Source organism: Apis cerana, linkage group LG14 (assembly GCF_029169275.1).
Source record: "Apis cerana isolate GH-2021 linkage group LG14, AcerK_1.0, whole genome shotgun sequence".
NCBI lineage: Eukaryota > Metazoa > Arthropoda > Insecta > Hymenoptera > Apidae > Apis > Apis cerana.
Window position 1 is genome coordinate 11,449,640 of NC_083865.1, and position 22,578 is coordinate 11,472,217.

General features: G+C 47.0%; 3 protein-coding genes across 6 annotated transcripts; 1 reads left to right on the forward strand and 2 right to left on the reverse strand.

Moving 5' to 3' along the window:
• Nucleotides 1-3,336: 3,336 nt before the first annotated feature.
• Nucleotides 3,337-13,384, reverse strand: LOC107999864 (transcription factor Sox-10-like). 2 transcript variants are annotated; one of them, XM_017059901.3, is made up of 5 exons: nt 9,782-13,384; nt 7,622-7,768; nt 5,185-5,518; nt 4,776-5,104; nt 3,337-4,675 (listed from the first exon to the last, which is right to left on the reverse strand). In XM_017059901.3, the coding sequence occupies exons 1-5, from the start codon at nt 10,045-10,047 to the stop codon at nt 4,405-4,407; spliced, it is 1,347 nt and encodes a 448-aa protein (XP_016915390.1). In that variant the 5' UTR covers nt 10,048-13,384; the 3' UTR covers nt 3,337-4,404. The 2 variants fall into 2 exon arrangements, with proteins under 2 accessions (XP_016915390.1, XP_061941012.1); XM_062085028.1 differs by lacking the exon at nt 7,622-7,768.
• Nucleotides 13,385-13,536: 152 nt separating this feature from the next.
• LOC107999865 (transcription factor Sox-11-like) lies at nt 13,537-18,742 on the forward strand. Its single transcript, XM_017059902.3, has 4 exons — nt 13,537-14,911; nt 17,466-17,643; nt 17,745-17,832; nt 17,937-18,742. Exons 1-4 carry the CDS (start codon nt 14,779-14,781, stop codon nt 18,573-18,575), a joined length of 1,038 nt encoding a protein of 345 aa, XP_016915391.1. The 5' UTR covers nt 13,537-14,778; the 3' UTR covers nt 18,576-18,742.
• A 55-nt stretch (nt 18,743-18,797) lies between these two features.
• On the reverse strand, nt 18,798-22,351 carry LOC107999863 (85/88 kDa calcium-independent phospholipase A2). Of its 3 annotated transcripts, none has more exons than XM_017059898.3 (4): nt 22,120-22,351; nt 21,713-22,009; nt 21,534-21,624; nt 18,798-21,404 (listed from the first exon to the last, which is right to left on the reverse strand). In XM_017059898.3, the coding sequence occupies exons 2-4, from the start codon at nt 21,931-21,933 to the stop codon at nt 19,329-19,331; spliced, it is 2,388 nt and encodes a 795-aa protein (XP_016915387.1). In that variant the 5' UTR covers nt 21,934-22,009; nt 22,120-22,351; the 3' UTR covers nt 18,798-19,328. The 3 variants fall into 3 exon arrangements, with proteins under 3 accessions (XP_016915387.1, XP_016915388.1, XP_016915389.1); XM_017059899.3 differs by having other exon boundaries at nt 22,135-22,288; XM_017059900.3 differs by having other exon boundaries at nt 22,140-22,283.
• Nucleotides 22,352-22,578: the final 227 nt, after the last annotated feature.

Genomic DNA, 22,578 nt, shown 5'->3' on the forward strand with positions numbered 1-22,578 from the left:
CGCGTTATTTTTTAGGTTATTTTATGAATGTAAAAACGATTAAAACTAATTTTCGATTACAAATAAATATATATATTTTTACAATAATTATTCAGTTGTTCTTATTTGAAAATCATTATTTGAAAATTTTTTGGCATTGAAAAAGCTTTTGAGTCAGTATCGAAGAATAATTTTAATGGAAAGGAACGATTTATGTCGATCGTATTCGAAAATTAATCGAAAAGGTAAAAATTAAAAATTCAAATTATTCTCGGTCCTATTCTTTTTAATAATGAAATTAATTTGTTCGAAAACAGAACTAAGAATTTACAAAGTCGATAAAAAAAGATTATTTTTGTTCATCTTTCTATTCTAAAAATAAGTATTCGTAGATATTACTGCAATATAACGAACAATGCTGAGGCAATAAGAACAATGGTTTCCTTGCATTTTTTATGCTTCTATCGTATTTTGGCGTCTTTTGACCGAAATTTATCGTCGATATCCTATCGTAGTAGATCGAAGAGATTGCTCTAAACTTCGGATTAAAGCGGATCGTGTCTTTTTAGGGGGAAAAAAAACGAGAAGAAAAAGAAGATCGATGGATGAAATGCGTCGATGTTGTTTAAAAATGTAGCTGATAATTTTGTCTTAAACGATACAAAACAACGCATTGTTGAAATTGCATATGATATAAATACAAGAATGAAATCGAACGATGGAAGAATCTCTGATATTTATCGTTATTAAAAGAATTCAGATATATAAAAGATGACACTGATCTCGAGAATAACTTGCTTTTAACAAAAAATATTGGATGTAGTATGATATTATTTATAATAGCATTATTATTAAAATCTATTTAATTCGATTACAGTACAACTTTCGAAATCAAACTCGAGCTGGTAATAAAAAAAAATTCTGTCACATTCTACCTAAATATACCTCGGAGATAAGAGATGATTCTACGAAACATCTATAAAACTGATTATTCTTTTTCTCTCGCTGGGTTAAGTTGCACGATAAAATTTTGCGATTTTTACCACAAGAATCGATCGTTTGAACGAATCTGCGTGGAAGGATTCTTCGAAAAAAACAAAAAGCAGAAAGCTGAGTACGTAACGTAAGAAAAAGGAAAGAAATGTATCGTGAAATATATATATATACGTGTATAAAGTAATTCGATAAGTCACTTACGCGAAGGTGCGGCAAATGTAAGACTAGCCGTGGAGAGGAAAATTTATCGATATCTGGCGCGTAATTACCATGGTAACAGGACGATAAACCGATGGTACGCGTGTTTGACTTGCTATTGAAGAAGAGCATCGGGCATGAGAGACTCTCGGAAGGAATGGGTCCGCTCGCTTACGTGTAGATACGTAAAAGCTCGGTGAAATTCACACGTGGCCGTCGGTGTGTACTTTGTTACTCGATTCGATTAGATTCGAAACGAGCTGTCGCGAGAGATGCGAACGACAGCGACAGAGACGAAACGAGACGGAATCACAGAGGAAACGATCGGAGCGCGGTCGGAGGGCAAGGAAGGGAAAGGATAAACGAGAGACGAATCTCGAACCGCTTTCCAAATACGTTAATTATTCCGCTAATTAGGGATACGATTGCACGAGCGCGATAAGAGGCTCGATGCCTTCGTTGTCCGTCAGCGAATGGGTTCGCTCCACGGTTCTGGCCGAGACGAACAATTTTATTCTCGGGATTTCGAGGAAGGCAATACAGCGAGCGAGCGAGCGAGCGAGCGAGAGAGAGAGAGAGAGAGGGAGAGCAAAGGGTTGTGCGCATTATCGAGATTAGGCCGAGCGCGTATCTCTGGTGTGTATCGCGTGTATCGCGGTCTCGCGTGGCTCGCGTCGAGATTCCGATGAATGGATAGCAAGGAAAATATAACCGAGCGATAATAGGAGAATCGGGACAGCTGCGCAAGGATTTACGACTCTTTGTGCTCGCTCCGAATAATGCTCGAACTGTCCAAAAATTTATCGATCCTATCTGCCCTAACCGGCAAATATTTACATCGTACATCGAATCTAGGAGGATGTCAACGTACTCCGATTTTCGAACACGCGTCGAAAAGCGAGGAAAGAGAAAGAGATCGGGTCGGAAGAGGTGGTGGGGGAGGGGGGGAAAAAACTAGGCAAAGGAGACGGAGGCGCGATCGCTTCCTGCTTTCGCGAGAATTCCCTCCGTCTTTCAGCATCGTGATATTTATGGATTCCGAGATTAAAAGCGCGCCGGTGATTAGCGCGAGAAGACCGAGCCCGCAGTAAATTAATTATATCGACCGAACGTCTCGATAACTTTATAACTGAATGCCTCTTTGTCCGTGACTCGCTTCGTATCCGGACCGCTCCACGGAGATTTCGACATTTTTTCTTCGCTTCGCGGAACAATCTTGAAAATCTTGGGGCCCCGATGGAAGGTGCGTTCGTCCCCCTTCCAACCAGCCATTATCACCTCTCCTAGCCCGATCCAAATTAATAATCGGACGATAAGTCGATCGAACCACGCGCATTTCCGGGGTCAAGAATCCGTGGTAAGTAAGCACTTGGGCGTGCATCGTTAGTTTTACCAAACTCTCGAAGAATCCCGAGAAGAGACGTTTAGACGGATGGAGAGAAGGCTCGAGATATCTCGACCGACGCGACACGAGTACCCGCGAAAAAACCAAACAGCTGTGGAACGCTGACTCTCGTCAACTTTTTCCTTTTCCCTCCCATTCTTTCTTTTTTCCTCGCTGGTCGATTCGAAAAAAAAAAAAAAAAAAGAAATTCATCCAACACGACGTTTCCTCGCGTTCGATTCGAATCGTGACGTCGAGCGAGGTTCGTTTCTTTGTTCGCGATATCGGACGAGATTCGACTCGACTCGACTCGAGTCCGATCCGAAAAACGATCCGTCGAGAGAGCGAACGATGCGATCGTCGGACGAAAAACATGCGTGGCCCTTCGTTTTAATCTCGAGTCGCGGGAGTAAGTGGCGTAAAAGTCGCGACACCGCTATTCCCACGTTCGTTCGTTGGACGGATATTCGTTCCGCGATAAGGCCTGTTTGCTCTTGAAAAAAACTTGGAACGGTCCATTCGCGGGTTCTTCTATTTCCCTCGTCCTTTATTCCCTTAGAGCTCCACTCTAACCTTCCAACTCTTCAAATATTTGTCCTTTTTCGCTTGTTTTGTTACATCGCGCGAACGCTCACGGCCCAAGCGATCGCGACTAGCGAAAATTTCGGCCGTTTTACGCATCGTGCAAACGTGCGCCGTCTCGACTCGGGCGAAATTCTGACGATCATCCCACGGAGAGGAAAGGTTGAGATATTTTATCGTCATTCGACTCGAAAGACTCTTGTTTCTTTCTTCTTTTTTTTTTTTTTTTTTTCCTTTATTTTTCGGACAAATCTTATAACATATCGTCATACTTATAAATTAACGCTCTTCGAACGCTCGCGCGTTAAACGTTTCTACAAGTTTCTACGCAAGTTCGCGCTTGTTACAGGATGCGCGATAAATTGTATATCTAAACGATAAATGTAAGTACAAAAGCACGGTTATCGGCGTTAATACCTTATTTATCTCGACGATTTCTCGTGCTTCTCGTCTCGCGATTATCGCTCGATACGAACCCCCGTTGAGATTCTTCCCGTGAAATCTCCCCGAGAAAAGACGGTGACAGGAGGCGGATCCGTCGTTGGAAATTCGGAGAGCAGTCGTTTTCGCGACTCGACTACGATCGCGATCGAATTTCGCGAGTTTATTTTGAAGAGCACGGCAAGCAGCGTACGCGGTTCGGCCTCGCGAGCGCAAAGGCCGGTATATACGCACACTTCAAGCCTTATATATTATTATTATATTTAGATCACGCGGCAGGGTATCGTATCGAGCGTGCTGTTTGTTTAGCCTGAAATTCTGCGCTTTGGAATGGCCGACTGTCATGGAATGATGTCATGGAGTAAGATCGTGGCTTCTCTCGCGTCCTTCTCTTTCGACGCGTCCAACGATCGGAGCAACGTTTCCAACGCGAACGAAACGCGGAAACTTCCAACCGGTCGATAGATTTCGCACGATCCAGTTTTCCTTCTGTTAAATACGCGCATACGTATCAACGTATATATACGTTAGCAGCCTCCTATATATATATATATATATATATGTATGTATATAATATATATATATATATATACACCTATATTATGCACACTTGAACGCGTACGCGCGCTTACAGAGACGCGATTGTGAACAAAATCAGCGATAAAATCTGTTGGAAAAAAAAACTGGATCGAATGGAGGGAGGGAGGGGGAGGCGTGGAGGAGTCGTAACTCGCAAACAAGGGAGTTGTCCGTCGCGGTTGTTGCCGCGGTTGTTGCTGCGCGGGATAATTTCTCTTTTAATTTCTCACCTCCCCCCTTCTCACTTACATGTAATGAGGCCAGGTTTCGATACCAGGTACGTAACGTTGGTATTGCGCGTAGGACGTGGACACGTGCGGATGGCTCATCTGCGTGCTCGTGTGCGAATAGTGCGAATTGTGGGAGGAGGATATGTATTGCATGGGGGGAAGGGGGGGCTGAAGTTCGTGATATCTGACTATGTCCGCCTGTGCTCGATCCTCCCAAGAAGTTTCGCCTATCGGCTGCGGTTCCGAGCAGTGTCGCTTGCTCGGTCTCTCCATCTCTTCGTCGTATCTGAAAAGCGACGCGTTTCAAAACGAAACAGAGGGGGAGAGAGAGAGAGAGAGGGAAGGGACACTCCATCTCTCGACGTATTGTTTCACGTTTCGATTACCTGTTGAATATCCACGGGGACGAGGACGAGGTGGTGGTAGGCGCTGGTACGTGGACCGGTGGGGGCACTTGAGGGCGAAGATACTGGTCCAACTCGTTGCTCTCCACCTCGCACTCTTGAAGGTTCAACGGAAGATTGAGACCAACGCCCGCCAGTGAGCCGAGTCCGTTCAATTGGCCCTCCTCGATCGGTAAACCGTCTCCGACCTCGATGTACCTGAAATCGACTCCCGGCTGATGTTGATGTTGATGGGACGTCTCGGTCGAGCCACCGATTCCCAGCTCTTGATGATGGTGGTACATGGTGGCGCTCGGTTGCGGTTGATTCCCCTGCCGGGAAAACTATTGATTTTCGCCACCGTTCCGTTTCTTCCTCTTCCTTTACGCCGCCCAATACACCCCCTTCTTACCTGATTCGCGTAATGCTGTCCGCGGGGAGTAGTGGGAGGGGTCGGTGGAGACAGTCCTTGATTAGGGGTGGTCGGGGGGGACGAGCTGACCCCGCTCTGAGGCGAGTTGGGACCCTGGACGGGGCGTGGGCTCGCGTCCTCCTGCTTCAACGACCTGGACACGTTGAAAGTTACGTTGCTCTGGCTCCTCGACGGCGACCCCTCTCTCCCCGACGGGCCGTTTTGCTTTCGCCGCCGGGGTTGATACTTGTAGTCCGGATGCTCGCGTTTGTGGATCACGCGGAGCCGATCAGCCTCCTCGATAAACGGTTTCTTGTCGTTGTCCGACAGCAACCTACGGTCAAACGGACGGAGCGGAAGATGGATCAGCGTCAGGGGGAGAGAAACAGGGAGGGAGGGAGAGAGAGAGAGAGAGAGAGAAGCGACGGGCGACGTCTGTTGGCGACGATGGTATTTCGCTCGGTCGAGGTTCACACGCGCGTACGCGCGCACGTCGGACGGCGCGTAGATACGCGCGTGGAAGAACAGGCTGGAGATGGAACGAAAACGTTTCCATCACCATATACGCGATACTCGACTCGAGGAGTCGAAATGGGAGGTCTGGTTAGTGTTTCTCGCCGCGTACCGTCTTAAGGGCGCGCGTTTCACGCACACGCGCTCGCACCCACCGATTCTCCTTCGCCCGCATCGCGACTCAGAATCGCGTCGCGCCTCCGTCCCGTTCCGTCCCGTTCCATCCCGTCTTGTCGCCTTACTCTTTAATTCCTCGTGTTTATGTTCCCACTGGGGCTCGTAAAGCCCCAACGCCGATAAGCTTTTCCGGTCCCGGCTGCCAGAGATCTCCACGATTCTCGCTCTCTCTCTCTCTCTCTCTCTCTCCCTCCTTTCCTCTCGCCATCTCTTTCGCTCTTCCCGCGATCGCATCGAAATCGAAAAAAAATGTATATATATATATATATATATATTATAATATATCGAGTCGCGATAGGTAACGTTGGCTGGAACGGGCGTCGTGAATAGTCGTGGAGAAAGAGAATCTCCATCTGGTCAATGGACTTTGCCTCGAGGTTTTTTTTCTTTTTTTCTTTTTTTTTCCCTCCCTCCCCCCTCTTCGTCGACAGAGCGCCGAGGCTGACGATAGCGGCCCGTCACAGCCTCCCTTTTTTCCTTCTCTTTTTCTTCTTCTTCTCCTTCTTTTTCGTCTTTCTTTTTCCTTTATTTCTCTTTTCTTCTCTTCTCTTTTCTTTCCTTTTTTGCCAGATGCAACGCGCTCTCTAACCAATTCGGATCTGCCACTCTCGCGGTCGTAATATACGCGTACGCGGGTATCGCGAGAAGGGTGGACGCGCGAGGCTGGAGGAATGGCAGAGCAAAGAATGGCGGTAAAATCGAGAGACGTTGCTTCCGTCAGATAAGATGCATTTACCTGTTCGTGACGGGTGTTATTTGCACGAGGCGTGGAGCGACGAAGGGAGGCAGGTTCGGAAAAATTCACCTGACGGGGACACAAGGAGTTTATTGTGATTGTTGGGGGCCGTTTATCTGAGGCAGGAACCGGCCGGCAGCTGTTAGCACGCGCCAAGGATGAACCGTGCCTATCTGTTTTCGTTTTGTCGACAAACATCGCGTCTAATGTTCGAACGCGATACCTTTCTTCGAGCCGGAAGAAAAAGGACAAGATTTATTTCCGACTCTTACACCTGGTCCCCTCCCTTCCTCCCTCCCTCCCTCCCTCCACCGTTCCACGATGAATCGCCGAGTCGAATCGGCTTGGACGACGCGCGTCCCAACTTTATTTACGTTCTTTTTCCCGCGGTCCCGACGGTGACGCGTTGAAAGCGAAACGGGGTCGCTTTTCGATCCGCGATCGCGATCGAGTATCGTGGAACGAGTCGCCGCAGGGGGCGGTCGAAAACACGATCGAGACGAGTCGGCGAGATCCCGTATCTCGCGATGTTTGCGCTCGCAGCGACTTTCACCGCGGGGCGAGGAGGGGGGAAAATTTTGAGACGAAAAATTTTGGATGGCGAGGAGCGTGGGTACCAACCTCCGGGTGGAAGTCCGGTTTTCCGAAAGAAGGGAGGAGGTTTGCGCGGTTGTCAACGGGAGAACGGTCGTACCACGTGCAGCCTCGGCGCCACGTGGTAAGAATGTGTTCGGCATGCGTGCTGCTCTCCCGTAAAAAGAAAAGGAAAAAAAGAAAAAGAGGAAAAAAAAAACGGTCGCTCGCCAAATCGCGTGGTAAAAATAGAAAGCGGCAACAAGTGGTCGCGTGGACCGTTGCCCCTTTTCGATTCACCCACGGATTCGTCGACGGCCCGACGAGTTTCTTGAACCGACGAAACTGTCCGGATCGTCGTGGATCGATCGTCGACGACGAAGAAGAAGAAGAAGAAGAAGAAGAAGCAGAAGGAGGACAATGGCAAAACAAACTCACCGCCAAAGTTTGCCCAAAGTCTTGGACAGCTCCGCGTTGTGAAGTTGAGGATATTGATCGGCGAGTATTCTCCTCGCGGCCTGAGCCCACACCATAAACGCGTTCATCGGTCTCTTCACGTGGGCTGCTCTTTTGTCACCGGAACCCCTGCAATATTCGGACGATGAATTTGATTATCCTCGTTTCGAAACAATTCCATCCAAGATCTTTTTCCTCCCGATCTCCGAAAGAAAGGATCGGTGGAAAGACGCGCGAGGATCGATCCTCGCGTAATCGTTGCGTCCCCGAGCGGAACGGCGGCGGCACGCTGAAAACCGGCCTTAAAATAACACCGAGCCTGCCAACGGGTGACGGGCAGGAATGGACGCGCGCTGGTATCCCTTTCTTTCCTGGAAGATGACTTCATAAAACCCATTTGCCCGGTCCGGGATCGGGGATCGACCCAAGTGACTGACGTGACTCTCCCCCTTCCCCCTTCCCCCTCCCCCCTCCTCTCCCTCCTCTCTCAAGTACGAACCCTTCTTCTCGCGCTGTTTTCTTTCTCGGGATTAATAATCGAGGATCCTCGCGTCGAGGATCTTTGACCGCTCGGGGAGCTCCGCTGGGGGAGGATACGATACCGCGGAAACCCTTTCGTGGTCGAAATTACGGCGTGGATGCCGTGGTTAGGTAGGGGAGAGGGGAGGGGAGGACGTGGAAAAAAATTTTAGGCTCCTCCTATGCATATATTTCGGCCTCTTTGAAATAAGAGGGGCGTTAAATCCGTGTGTAAACCCGCGAGAAGCCGTTGGTAATTAGCGCCGGTCCACTAACGAGGGTTTTCACGGGAGTCGCGAGTCGCTTGGGTGTACACGCGGTTTACCTAGATACGCAAAAAAATCTTTCAGTCTTTGCACCTCGTTTACCGTGCTTTTGCGGAATAGCACACATCAGCTATTACACACCCGTACTTCGTCGTACTTCGTCGTACTTCGTATCTGAAAAATTATTTCTCTCTCTCTCTCTCTCTCTTCCCTTCTCCGCCTTCTATACGTTTTCGCGAAAAAAGAGGGAAAGAAAAAGGAGGGGAGAGAAAAGAGAAAAAAAAATGTCTCGGAAGAGCACTTATTTACCTATCACTTAGGTGGAACGAGCGAAAGGAAACGCGCGATAATTCGACTGCATTCTCATGGATTTCATGGGAATTAAAACTAGAGTCGATTTTATCGGGCTCTATCGTTGGAAATAAACATCGTACCCCCTTTAGCTTACCCCCGAGATAACCCCGTATAATTGAGGGTTAGCGCGATAAGCCGTCGCGCATAGCGATACTAGCTCGGAGATTTCAACCGCCGAGGGAAATTTTCCGTCGAGCGAACCGCACACCTTACCGCGCGTTCCGTACGATCCGTTTCGTTCCAACGAGGGAGATTCGACCGTTTTTCGTCGAATCGAGTTGCGTTAAATCCTCTTCGTCGGATCGATTTTATCGAATCGACGTAACGATCGTCGGTCGCTCGATCGGTGGCGCGACGTAATCACCGATCCCCCTCGTCCCCTACGAGAAGAAGAAGAGGAAAGGAATAGAAAAAAATGGAAAAAAAATGCCGCTTCCCACGAATCGCGATCTATCGGCGAAAATAGAAACGGGAGAGGAAACACACTCGAGATCGGGCATTAATTAGCTAATTTGCGTTAATTGGCGACCGAGGACATATTTCCACGAGCCGTTTCCCAAGCCGAGGAAACCAGTGCGTCATAATTAAGTTAGCGTTTCGTATTTTTAAAGTTCGTAACGCGCGTCTTTACATCTCCTCTCTCCTCTCTCCTCTCTCTCTCTCTCTCTCTCTCTCCCGCCCCCCTCTCTCCTTCCTTTCATTTCTTTTTTTCTTTTTCTTTTTTTTTCTTCTTTTCCTCGCGCGTTAAACGTTAAACGCTCGGCGTTAAAAAACTCATCTTCGCCACTCGCGATAACGACACTCGCTAAATACCATACGTGATCCCTTATATATATATGTATATATATATATGTACGCGAGGAAACGTAAGAAGAGGAAAAGAAGACTCTCCTCCCTTTTCTTCCTCCTCTCGATCGTGTATCGTTATAACGTTGGTACGCAAGAGACGATAAGAGGAGATCGCGCGGAAGCGTGGAACGCGGCTTTTTAAAAACTTACTTACTTGGTGGCAACAGGTACCAAGGTCCAATCGTATCCCTGAAGAACTTTGGTAACCGCGGCGCTGATTCTCTCGCCTCCGTTCGCCGCCACCGCGCCACTCATATTTCCCGCTTTTCCATTGTTGCTGCTCCCATTGTTACTCCCGTTATCGATGTTGTTGTTCCCGTTGATAGCGGTGGAACTGTTGGCGGAATTGACAGGGGTGGCGACAGGGGTGGCGCTCGAGGAAATCGAACCCGATGCCGCCTCTCCCATAATGTCGTTCATCTTCTCGATTTTCCGCTCGACCGTTCGAAAGGAAAGGGACGAATTCTCGAGAGATTTATCGCGCGCTACCAGACCCGTTCATCGTTCATCGAAGGAGAAACGTAAGCGATGCTTGCACGATTATTAATCGCAATTACCATTTTATCGCAACGGTTAACGCGTCACTTCCGTTTTTCGCGTGTTTCTGTTTTCAGCTGCGTCGCGGCGATCGCGTTTCCCTTCTTTCCTCTTCTCTTGTTGTCGACTCGTCTTCCCTCCGACGCCTCGGTATCGCGGAGCAATACGCGCACGTTTGTCACGTTTAATTAATTCTTCGCTCGATTACGAAGCGAGCAACTGCAACGAGCGTGCATCTCGAGTTGCCGACGGCAACTCGTCTCGTATCCTATCTTTCCTTCGCTTTTTCCTCGCCGTCAAGCCAATTCTAATCTCCTCTTCTCCTTCTTCTTCTTCTTCTTCTTCTTCTTCTTCTTCTTCCTCCTCCTCCTCTTCTTTTTCTTCTTCTTCTTCTTTTGCGTATCGGTTCTCGATTTTATTTATTTTTTTCCTTCTCTTCGTTGCCGCTATCGGCTACGGCTGCTCTCGACGTTAACGTTCGACTAACGTTAACGTGTGCTATCTATAATACTCGCCGAAATACTTTCGATATAATGCCGTCGAAGGCTCCGATTTTCTGCAGAGATCCGGGTTTTCTCTTCGGAACGGCGCCCGTTTCTCGAAGAAGGAAGAAGCTTTCTCGAACGATAATTTTTCGCGAGAATCACTGCGCTCGAAGCACGATACGCGATATCGCAGCTCCCTTCTCGTCCGAAAATTGGCGACCGTTTCGAGGAACACCTCGTGGGACGAACGTGGCACTCGGTCGACGAAGGAAACGACGACGGAGAAAAGTCGGTGATCACTCGACGGAGCACAAAACTGTTGAACGGTTACGGTTATGGAACATCGCGCTCGCGTTTGTCCGATGGAACGGGGGGAAAAAAAAAGAGAACGAAACGAGGAGAGAGAAAGAGAGAGAGAGAGAGAGAGGCGAGCGCGAGACGAGGATTTCCAGTTGCTTGCGCGATCGACGCTCGAGTGAGGTGGTTGAATCGCCTCGGGGCACTTTCCACCGATCGCTCCAACAGCGACTGCTAGTTGGGGGCGGAGCGACGGGCCGAAGAGCTGCCAACACTTGTTGCTTCGCGATCGTGCCCACCGACCAACCTCGACACGAGGGGAAAGGGTCTCTCTTTCGATGCTTTGCCCGACCACGATCGTCCGACGATCGAGCAGAGATCTCCTTCTTCTCGTCTCCGCGTCCACCGAGAGATCGCCGATGCCTTTTCACGCGCCACGCTCCAAACTATCCGAGATCGACGATCGAATCGACCGATCTTCCAACTCCGATCAATTTCTCTTCCCTCTCTCTCTCTCTTTCGATCTTTCCCGAAATTATTCTATCGAGTCGCCACACGATTTGGATCGTTGTAATTCCGATCGAGGAAAGAAAATGGAATTGGAGGATGGAAAGAAGAATCGAATTCTCCATCGGCCCTTTTCGATAATCCCCGCTTCCTATAGTATCCGTTTATTTCGGAATAGCCGTGCGATCTCTCTTTCTTTCTCTCTCTCTCTCTCTCTCGCTTCTCCTCGAGAAGCAGAGTTTCTATGGCCACGATATCCTCCGGGAGTAGGACCAATCGGGTTTCTTCTCGTTCCACCTACTTCTCCTCTCCTTTCTCTGCCTCTCTCTCTCTTTCCTCCTCCTCTCACCCTTTCCCTCGCTACCTCTCTCTTCGTTCCTCCCACGCAACGGTGCTTATTGGTCGGCCAGTCGTTGGCAATAACTACGTAGCAAGGAGGAGCGTGCAATTTTCCTGGCGATGCACCAAGTGCGTCTATGGTCGCGGCTCGTTCGCGGTAAAATTCTTGGAAAAGAATTTTCGGCCGGTCGGTTCGCGCTCGCCAACCCTTCGAGTCGAGGGAGGAAATCGAAAACGTGGCGCGTGACGCGGTAGACGAGGATGACACGGTGATGCCGATTCGATGACGATGCGGAATGTAACGTAGCTCGTGTCACCGTTGGGGGTCCGAGAGTTGCGGTGCTCGTCACCCGGGGGCCCATCGTCTCCTACGGCCCGTATTCCTTTCAACTGTCCGCCGCGAATCCGAATCGGGACCCCCCCTCGAGAATCGGTGAAATCGCTTTTCCATCTCTTTCTCGACGTCGCGTCGCGTCATCCTCGCGTATATACCCCGCATCCGCCACTTACGTTACCTAATCCTATCTTACCTTCCCTCCTAATGTCGCTGGAACGAGAGATCCAGATTCCTTTCCTTTTTTCCTTCCTCCTCCTCCTCCTCCTCTAAAATCCATCCAACGTTCGATTCCGTGGAATGGAAAAGACGTGGAAAGAAACGAAACCGTTGCCGTCCGTAAAAATCGGGACGCGTGTTTCCCTGAACGGCCCTGAAACGAATTCTCTCTCCTTCTCTCCCTCCTCTCCCCTCCCTCTCTCTCTCTCTCTCCCTTTTTCGTCGGCGTATACGTATACCTAGCGAGAGAGAACGAAAGCACATATTGGTGCCACGTGCTGCGCCTCGGGATGTTTATCCCAGGAAGAGCAAAATTCCGGCTTGCTGAAATCAATATTATTGTTCGCGGTCGGCTAAATTTGAATCGCGATTCGGTTGCAACGCGGTAATGCCGCGCGCGTGCATCGCGAAACGTCGCGGAGACGGTGAATTTTATTATCGGAGAAGAAGGAACGATTCGACGAATCGAATTCCACCCTATCTACTAGGCATAGGTGTAGGGGTACAGCGGTAGGAGTGGTCGACGCGTGAGCAGCGACGCGTGCGAAAAAAAGAAGGGAAGGAAGGAGAAAGGGGGGGGCGGGGAAAAAAGGTGGCGATAGAGCGGCGATAGAGCCGCGGCGTCTACGTCACGAATAAAAGAACGTAAAAACGATTCGCCAACGTAATTCGCCCAAGTGTCTCGAGCATTTCCGAGGGGGCCGAGCGCGGCGTTTACGAGCGAGCAGCGAGCAACAGCGAGTTAATCCTGCAAAGTGCGAGCAAGATGCCTCCTTTGATCTCGCACAAAAGCCGCTACACGGCATTGACCGTGGTTTATATACGCTCGTGTATGGGCCACTGTCTTTGCTAGCTCGCTCATTCATTAAATTCGTTGTATAATTAGGCTCGACAGAAAGACGGAGACTGTCAACCGATCATTCCCGTGCAACCACGAAAAGCGAAACGAGTTTCAAACTCGCTCCTCGATTTATGTCCTCTCTCCGCGTGCATTCTCCGTGTTCGACCATTTCTTCGCCTCCCCCTCCTCCCCCTCCTCCTCCCTCGATCACCCTTCTTTCTTCTTTCTTCCCCGATGTAGCTGGCAAGAACGTAAAGTCACGTTCACCGCGATCTAATTATACGGGCTGCGAGAGGCGAGGCTACGTAACGACTCCGAACGCCACGGAACACAGAAATTTGCGAACGCGATTATTTTCATCCGTGGAGGAGGAGGAGGAGGAGGAGGGTGGGTGGGCGAGCGAGCGAGCGAAAAAGAGAGAGAGAGGGGGAGAGACTTTTGTTTATTCGAACCACGGTCAATTTCGGTTCGTCGGGGATTGTTCGAGTCGATCTCTCGGAGAAGAAAGAGAAGAGAGAGAGAGAGAGAGGGGGAGAGAATACGAACGATCGGATGGAAATGGAGGAAAAACGTTTTGGAACGGGACTTGGGGGGAAAAAATGGGAATCGGAGAGATGGCGCGGATCGCACGGTGGACGACGATCGGATTGGAACGCAGGATGGACGCGGCGAGGAAGGATCCGTGGCGAGAGTCGTGGACGGGAAGAACAGAAAAGGAACAAGATCCTAGATATCCCCCACCTCGGACGTAGAGGTGGTCCACGGAACCGCCTCCGCGATCTACCATCCAACGTTCGGTGCGTGTGCCAGACGTGTGCTCGTCCGTTTCTGCCTCTTTCGTACGGACCAACCTGTGCGGTGCACGTTCCCTGAATGAACCTTAGCATCCTCGTCGATCCGCGTTCGTCTTTCTCCTCTAGTCGGTCGGACGGTCGGTTAACCATCGGAAGTAGTTTGCATCGCGGCATCGCAACGCCGATTCTCTTATTCTTCTCCCCTTCTCGATCGACACGTTCCAATTTTATTATCGAGATCTCACGTTTTGTATCTCGGCCGCTCGGGATTTTATTTTGTCATCGCGAATCCGAAAGGAGAAGAAGAAGAAGAAGAAGAAGAAAATAAATATATATCTATATAAATATATATTCCATGCGTTGAAAACCGCGAAACTCGGTTCGGATACGCGTGAACGATATTCGGATCGAGTGAGATAACGGAGAGAAGAAGAGGAAGAGGAAGAAAAAGAAGAAGGAGGCGGAGAGGAGTTGAGAAAGAGTGGCGGAAATCGATGGATTAGGCCGATAGGATCCCGTCCGGTCCTCGAGAGGAAGGACAAGGGTCGGTTCGTGATAAATTACGGCACGATAACCTCGGATTAATTGGACCAATTGGTTTCTTCGCTACGAGATTCGATTGCTCGCGGTGATTCTCGATCGCGTTTCACGCGAAGGAAGAGGAGGAACAGTGCGGTTCGAAGATAAATCGGCAACGCGATCGAACAACAATCGATTGTCCGCGTCGCACGAATGTGAACTGTATCCGTATCCGTACGAGTAATCTTTTTCGACGACCGAGGATCCAGGGAGAGAGAGATGGAAAGCTATCATCACGGCAACGACGTGTCGGGCACGGCGGAAACGGAAGCCGGACCATCGAGCACCGAACAATGCAGCAACGAGCAATGCGCCAACTCGTTGGACGACGCAGTGGGCAAACTGCTTCAAGGTTCGCTCTCATCCATCGTCCTCTAACAACTCGACGACTCCCGTTCTTTCATCTTTCGGCATTTTGCAGATTCTTTCTTTTACCCGTTTTTCGTTCCCTATCTCTCCTCGCTTATTTTTCCCTGCTCGGAACCCCGTCGATCGAACGTGGTCGGTTGGAAAGATAAAACGACAACGTCGGATACCTACTTACCCGCTCGCTTATATACGGATATCGTACGGTACAGATAACGCGAGATATAAAATGGATTAAACGAATGCCGGGAAACGCAGCGGGATTCGTCTTTTTTCCCCCGATAGTTTGGAGGATCGAATATTCCAGCTTCTCCCTAATCACCTAAGGACGCTTTATAATTGGCGATGAAACTCGGCTTACGGCGATTAATCCCCGCGATACGGACGTGGAGACGGACGGAAAATACGCGGGGTGGAGAAGAGGGGCGAGGAGGAGTTCGCGAAAAGACGATTTCGAGGAAGATTGGGAAGGGGCAGGTGCTGCGAACAGAGCGAAACCGCTGAACGTTTGCCACCACCGACGCTAATTATGTTAGTACGAAATTAAATCCGAGACATCGAGACTCGAGCGAGAGGTTGACGAGAGGGGCACAGGGAAGATGGGGCGGGAGGTGGGGTGACCGAGAAGAAGAGGAGTAATGGGAGCTCGGCATGATTTACGAGGGCCGGCGTTCGTCTCGTTCAAACTGCGCCTTCTTCTTCGAACGCGGTTCGAGAAGGGCAGAAAATCGTATCTTCGAACGAGACGCGCGTCATCCATTCTCCTCTAATGGCGCGACTCGTGTTTCGAACCGTGTTTCGTCCGACCTATCCAGCCAAATTCATCATGGGAATGCACCGTACCCCTCCCTGTCACCCGCTCTTCCTTATTTGCCAGAGATTATCGCCGAGGGATTACGATAAAATTGCGACTCGGATAGGCGTTAGACGGGTCGTTCGATCGCTCGATCGATCGAAACGAACGGCGAAGCGAACACTCTTGTCGGTCATCGACAACGAGAGAGGAGGTGACGATGCGTTCAAACGCGTATTATGTCCTCTCCTCTTTAACGAGGATCCCATCCGCGTGGTAATGGGAGCTGATTTGTACAGAAGTTAATGTAGCAAGAGTCGACGACAGGTCGGCATTGACAACCGAGATACCGAAACACACCGGTTCATTCAGCGGTTCCACAATCCCTTATTATGCACTCGCGTACTCCCTGTCCCTCTCTCGCGTCTCTCCCGTCGAGTCATTCATCCTCCTTGGAAAAGTAGAAAAGTTCCCTCTCCTCGAAATTCTAATCCTCCCTTTTCGCTTTCGATTAATCGCAATCCCATCTTCCCTCTCTTTTCGAGTCTCCTCCCTTCTCTCGGTATTCATTCAACATCTTCTTCGAAAATCTTCTCGCTTTTTTCTTCTTCTCCTCTTCTTCCTCGCGTGGTTGGTCGGAAGCGAACGCGAGTCGAACGCGCGCGCCAAAACTTTTTCTATTCCCGTCGCTTGCTAGGGGTGCAAACGTTTCCGTGTTTCCATGAAAATTACTCCGACTTATATTCCTATATATCGGTCGCGAGCGCGTCGCGAGAAGTCGTTCGACAAACGTTAAAGAAGCCGACAGAGAGACCGCATCGGTGAACCGTGCCCTTATGGTAATTAGCTTCCATGGATTCTCTCCACACTTCGCGCGCTCTACGTCACATTTCACCACGTGCGTCTCTTCTTCCTTTCCTTCTTCGATTTCATCCCTTCCATTTCGCGCATTCTCACTTTCCTGCTCCGCCGTCACTTCGAGATCCGTAAACGTACCCGTCCAGTACCAACAATATCTATCCTTTCTTTTCCCTCGGCTATATTTTAATTACTGATAAACGGTAAACAACTGGTGGCCACGTCGAATCAAAGAACGTATGCCGACGCGGGATCGAAGAACGGAATACAGTCGATATAGCCGTAGATATGCTCGATGGAATTGCGCGATGTGGGATTGCGTACGGGATTCTCGATGAGATTTCTCGGAATGGAAAACTCGCAATGACCCAAATAACTTTTCTTCGGTCGATGAAGATTCATTGAGGGAGACCGAGAGGAAGTCGGTAATAATAATTAGTCTGTTGATGCGAGCAAACGATCGACGGATAAAGACCACCGCGTTCGAGATTTCTCTTCGCTTTCAACAAACTTCGTCGATCTCGAAGTTTTGCGTTCGTTCGTTCGGTATTTGAACGCGAAAAAAATAGGGAGGCAAAAGAAAAGAAGAGAGAGAGAGGTGAAAAGAAAGATTGGAAAATATTTAAAGATGTAAAAGAAACTCTAATATCCGATAGAGATCGGATCGCGTAGATATCTCGGGTACAGGGGATACAGGTGTCCTTTTATCTCTCTCCTTTTACGATCTAATTCCACGGAAAGATAGGCTATCCAACTTCCGGTGACCGTGTTTCCTTCCTTCCTTCCACCTTTTTTAAACCTTACCGTACGCAACTGAACGTAACCGAACATTTGTACTCGCGATCGAATGATCACATTTCCAAAATTCTCTCCATCTTTTCCATTTCAGGCTATGACTGGACCTTGCTTCCGGTCACTTCTCGCGCGGGCGGTCGAAGAAGCGCTCACGTGAAACGTCCGATGAACGCGTTCATGGTTTGGGCTCAAGCGGCGAGACGCAGATTGGCGGATCAATATCCACAACTTCACAACGCCGAACTCTCGAAAACGCTGGGCAAGCTTTGGAGGTATATATTTCGCGTTTAACGTTTACTTGGGTAACGTATATAACGCTGCATATCGTGTACAATAACGAAACGTTAACCATAGCCTCCTTCTAATGCGACAGAATTTTAAGCGACGGTGAGAAACAACCGTTCATAGAGGAGGCTGAAAGATTGAGGAACGCGCACAAAAAGCAACATCCGCATTACAAGGTGATCGTCAAATGAAAAAAAAAAAAAAAGTTTTAAAAAGCGATCGTTCTGATACGACTGATCCGCTTCGATAAATCTGAATCACAATTAAATGGCAATTACAGTATCAACCGCGTCGACGGAAACCAAAATCGGAGGAGCAAATGGGCATCGTGATGCATCGGACCGCCTTATCCTCTCCGGCCACGTCTCTAGATTCTACCAACTCGTCCGAATGCGCGTATCCTCGTCTATACACGGATACCGGGATCAAAATGTACGAGAGGCCGACTTATCACGACAACAAAATCAATTACGACGTTTCGAGATCAAGCTGGTCGAACGACACGAGCAAATACCCGGCCGATCATTCGATCGTAGAAAGTAAACCGTACGAGGGTGGGAGATACGAATCGAACGTGGGCAAGAGTTGCTACGTGGACGCAAAGTGCTACGAGACGGTCAAATATCATCACGAGGTGTCCGCCGCCGTCAAGTATCACGAAGCGATTCCAAAATATTCGGAATTGCAAACGAAACCTTACGATCTACCAAAATATCCCGAGAATCCCTTAAAATATCCCGCTGACGTTACCAGCCCGAGTAAATCGTACGCGTGCGTACATGGCCATTACTCCGCTCCCGAGGGATACACGGTGCATGAAGAAAATGAATATCAAACGCAGGGAGTCTCGACCCATTCTTTTTATCCGTATATTTCCGCATCCATGACGCAACCACCTTATTACATGGGCCCACGATAAATCTGGAACTAACATCGGGAATGGATAGCCCGTTGTCCGGGCCATTGATAGTCGGTTAAACCGCTTAGCAATGTTTACTTTCTTTCTTTCTTTCTTTCCTTCTTTCCTATTTATTCTTTCGCAATAAACTTTAAACAACCAAATAAATAAACGATTATTCACGTTAATACATCTACTTCGATCAACAAACATTTCCTCCATCTACTTTGAATAATATTATAATTTACTATTGTTATCTCTTTTTATTATACATCATCGCAACCATCGCTGGTACAAATTATCATCTTCGTCGTATCTTCATTTTCGAAACGAGAATACGCTCGTACGTTTTATACACATATATATCACGAAATCTAAAAGTAAGTATTTTTATAAGTTAGTATTCTACTAGAGAGAGAAGAAAAAACAAAAAACAAAAAATAAAATCAAATTGTGCGCTATATCTTCTCGATGACGAACCTCGCACGGTTCGATAAACAAAAGTTCGTTTTAACGTACGTAATTTTTTTTTCAATAATTCTTAATCACGAATAAATAATCAACGAGTACAAAAGAGTCAACGTATGTACAAAATATTAATCAATAATTCCATTACGAAGAAAAAAAAAATAAAGAGAAGGTGCGAGAAGGGACGGAGAGAAGGAGAGGGAGAGGGAGAGGGAGAGGGAGAGGAAGAAATAATAAGGATAAAAGATGCCATCTCTCGAATGGATGAAATACAATCATACCTACATATCTGATTCAAACGCGACATTATACGTCGTTATAAACGTCGCGATTTATCACAGCGGCTAATTCTTTTATTTGATCTCTATTGGCGTGCATAAACGCTTTAGTGGTCCATATCATGTCGGCCAAAATTTCGTCGCTTTTCTCATCCATGTTTATATCCTGAGATAGTTGAGGATTAAATCTATAATAAGGTACGCCGATCATAGAGCACCAATTCCTTGCACGATCAACGATCCTTCCATCGCTCGCGGTTGCTTGATCCACTAGCAATACCGCGAGAACCGATATCCCCATCGCAAATTTTGCGGTAGACCATAAACTTTCGGGAAGGAATATGTCGATATCTTTCAACGGACTGGTAGGTATCAAACCAGTGCCAAGAGAAACAACCAAAGACAGGGGGATTACTTCTTGTTCGCGTCCAGAGGCCTTTAAAGCGAGATTGTATTCGTGAATTTCAGTTATAGCGTCCAAAGTCGGATTATTCGCTATTAAACCACCGTCGAGAAATTTACCGAATGCTCGAAAATACGATGGAGCCGCCCCCGTAGCTCTCGCAGCATGCCAAAGCAATTGTTCATTCGGTGGCACGGGAGAAGCAGATGTCGAATTCTCTGGAATTTCAAGTAAAGCACTCGGTGCATCGTAATTACGAAACAAATACAAATCGACGGGTTTTTTGTCAGCTAACACGCTGGTAATCATTATCTTGGGCTTCTCGATATCCGACATCACGGTATTAGCACCCAGACTATCTTTCAACACTTTCTCTAAACCTTCGCTATTATATGGCCGCATACCAACGAAAGCTTCCTCTTTTATACGAAAATACAACGCTTGACATTCTCGCAAAGACTTGCCGGCTGCCAAACCAAGGGCTAAGATTCCACCGGTCGACGTGCCCGCGATCCAATCGAAACATTCGATGATAGGTTTCTTCAAGATCGATTCAATCTCCAACAACGTTTGCACGAGAACCAAACCGCGAATCCCTCCCCCATCCAAACAAAGAAGTCGACCGCCTTTTATCTTCTTGTTTTCTTGCGTAGCCATTTTATCCATCCCGGAAACATGAAGCATTTGATCCAATATTGTACGCGGTATAGCTTTTGGCGGTTGTTGCGGTGCAATACCGTTAAAGTTTTCGTTATACTTGCAGCCCAGATTACAATTAATCATATCCGGTGGACAACGTTGGGCTCCCACCGCATCTAGAATGTACAAGATCTTTTGACCCTCGTTGTTATCGATATTTATGCGATGTCGTGGCGTTTCCGACTTCCAATTTCTAGCATCGATATCCGCTCCGAATCCTATCAGAGTTTGCACTATGGCCGCTGTACCTTCAGAAACTGCCAAATGCAATGGAGTATTACCATCCTTGTCGACGATATTCACAGAACACATATGACTCAATAGAGCCACCACGCATGGTAATCGTTTTCTCATCGCCATAATGTGCAACGCCGTACGGCCATCGAAGTTCAAAGCATCTATATCGCAATTACTTTCTATCAGGGCGTTAATCACCTCCCTGCTTAGCGACCAGTGCAACGGCGTGCCACCAAATCTCATATCTTCGGCATGAAGAACATTTGGTTGACTGTGAAGAAAATCTCCTACGTAACCAGGGCTGGAAGGTTGGCCCTCGGAAGCAGGTATGTTCACATCTGCCCCGATTAATAGAAGAGCTTTAACGCATTCAGGCTTGTTGTTTAAACACGCGACATGCATCGGCGTATGCCCATTACTGTTACGACTGTTTAAACTATTGGGAAGATCACCCCCAAGGGCTAAAATTATTTCTTTAGTGGACGTGGCTGCGTAATGGTACACGGTGTTTGCGTTGAAATCCAAATGTTCCAATGAACTTTTAGCTTCTATCAACATTTGGACCGTACGTAGATTATTCGTTTGAACCGCAACTTGTAAAGGAGATACACCTGTTTCCACATCTCCGCTATTTAACTGACTATTCACATCAGCATGAGCAAATGCATTGTAGAGAGCAAAGTGAGCTGCCAAATGTGCCAGAGTCCATGTAGGATGTTCCATTAAAGTATCGCACAACTTTTGTATCTTATTCACATTACACATCTGTATGATAAAAACAATGGTAATTATAACATAATATTATAATATATATTATAATATAATAATCATAATTTTTATCCGTATTTAGATACAAAAAAAATCCTTAAAAATCTTCTCCAGAAGAAAAATTACCTCGCGACAAATTTGAACAAGTACCGGAACCTTGTCTTTATACACGAGAAAATGTATTTCGGTTTCCTTCTTTTCTTCCGATCTGTACAAACTGAAAACATTGTATTGATAAATTTTATTATCACACATTTAAAAATATAATAACAAAGATATGCGAATATGCGAAATTATCTACTTACCTATATGCTTGATGCAATGTTTCCGTACAAGGTCTATGAAGAACAATTTCATATTTTTTTTCATTTTTTTCGCCTGGACCATAAAGTACGATTCCATCCTCGCGACATTCAATATGCCGATTACTATAATTCTCAGGTTTAACCTCTTGGACTATACTCGGTGGTACATCCGTGTATACCATCCGAAGAACATTACTAGCGATTGTTCCAAGCCAAGTCATGATGTGGACAATTGATGAACAATTTATAGGTTATAAATCAATACTGTCACCACGCCTTTTTTTAATCGACGAATATCTATTTAAATAAACGAATTATATATACAAAATTCCATTAATTATTTCAATCTAAATCATAATTATAACATATCAAGAATCGATATTGCACAAAAATAAATGTAAAAAAACCTTGTAACAGACAACCTTACACTGATTCAATTGTCAAGCACGAGAACGATGTAAACAAAAAACTTTTTAACATAGTAGTACAACATATTGTATACAGAAGTATATATTATACATATATATATATATATACTTAGTATGTATTTATTTTATGTATAAGGTATGTATATTCTTTATATTATATCCAAAAGAGGAAAAGCAAGAATAATGATACTATAATCACGATAATATTTTATCAAATAAGATCTTATTATAACATAATTATTAAAAAATATATATTATTCAGCATTTTTTTTTTATTTCGTTTTATTTCTATTATTTTACGAATAGAATATAGCATTTAAAGTTTTTGATACGATACATTTGAAAACTATATAAGTATATAAAATTGATGCATAGCGCGCGCGCGCGCACGTGTATCTACATGTAATAAAATATATAAAACAATAAAAAGTTTAATTT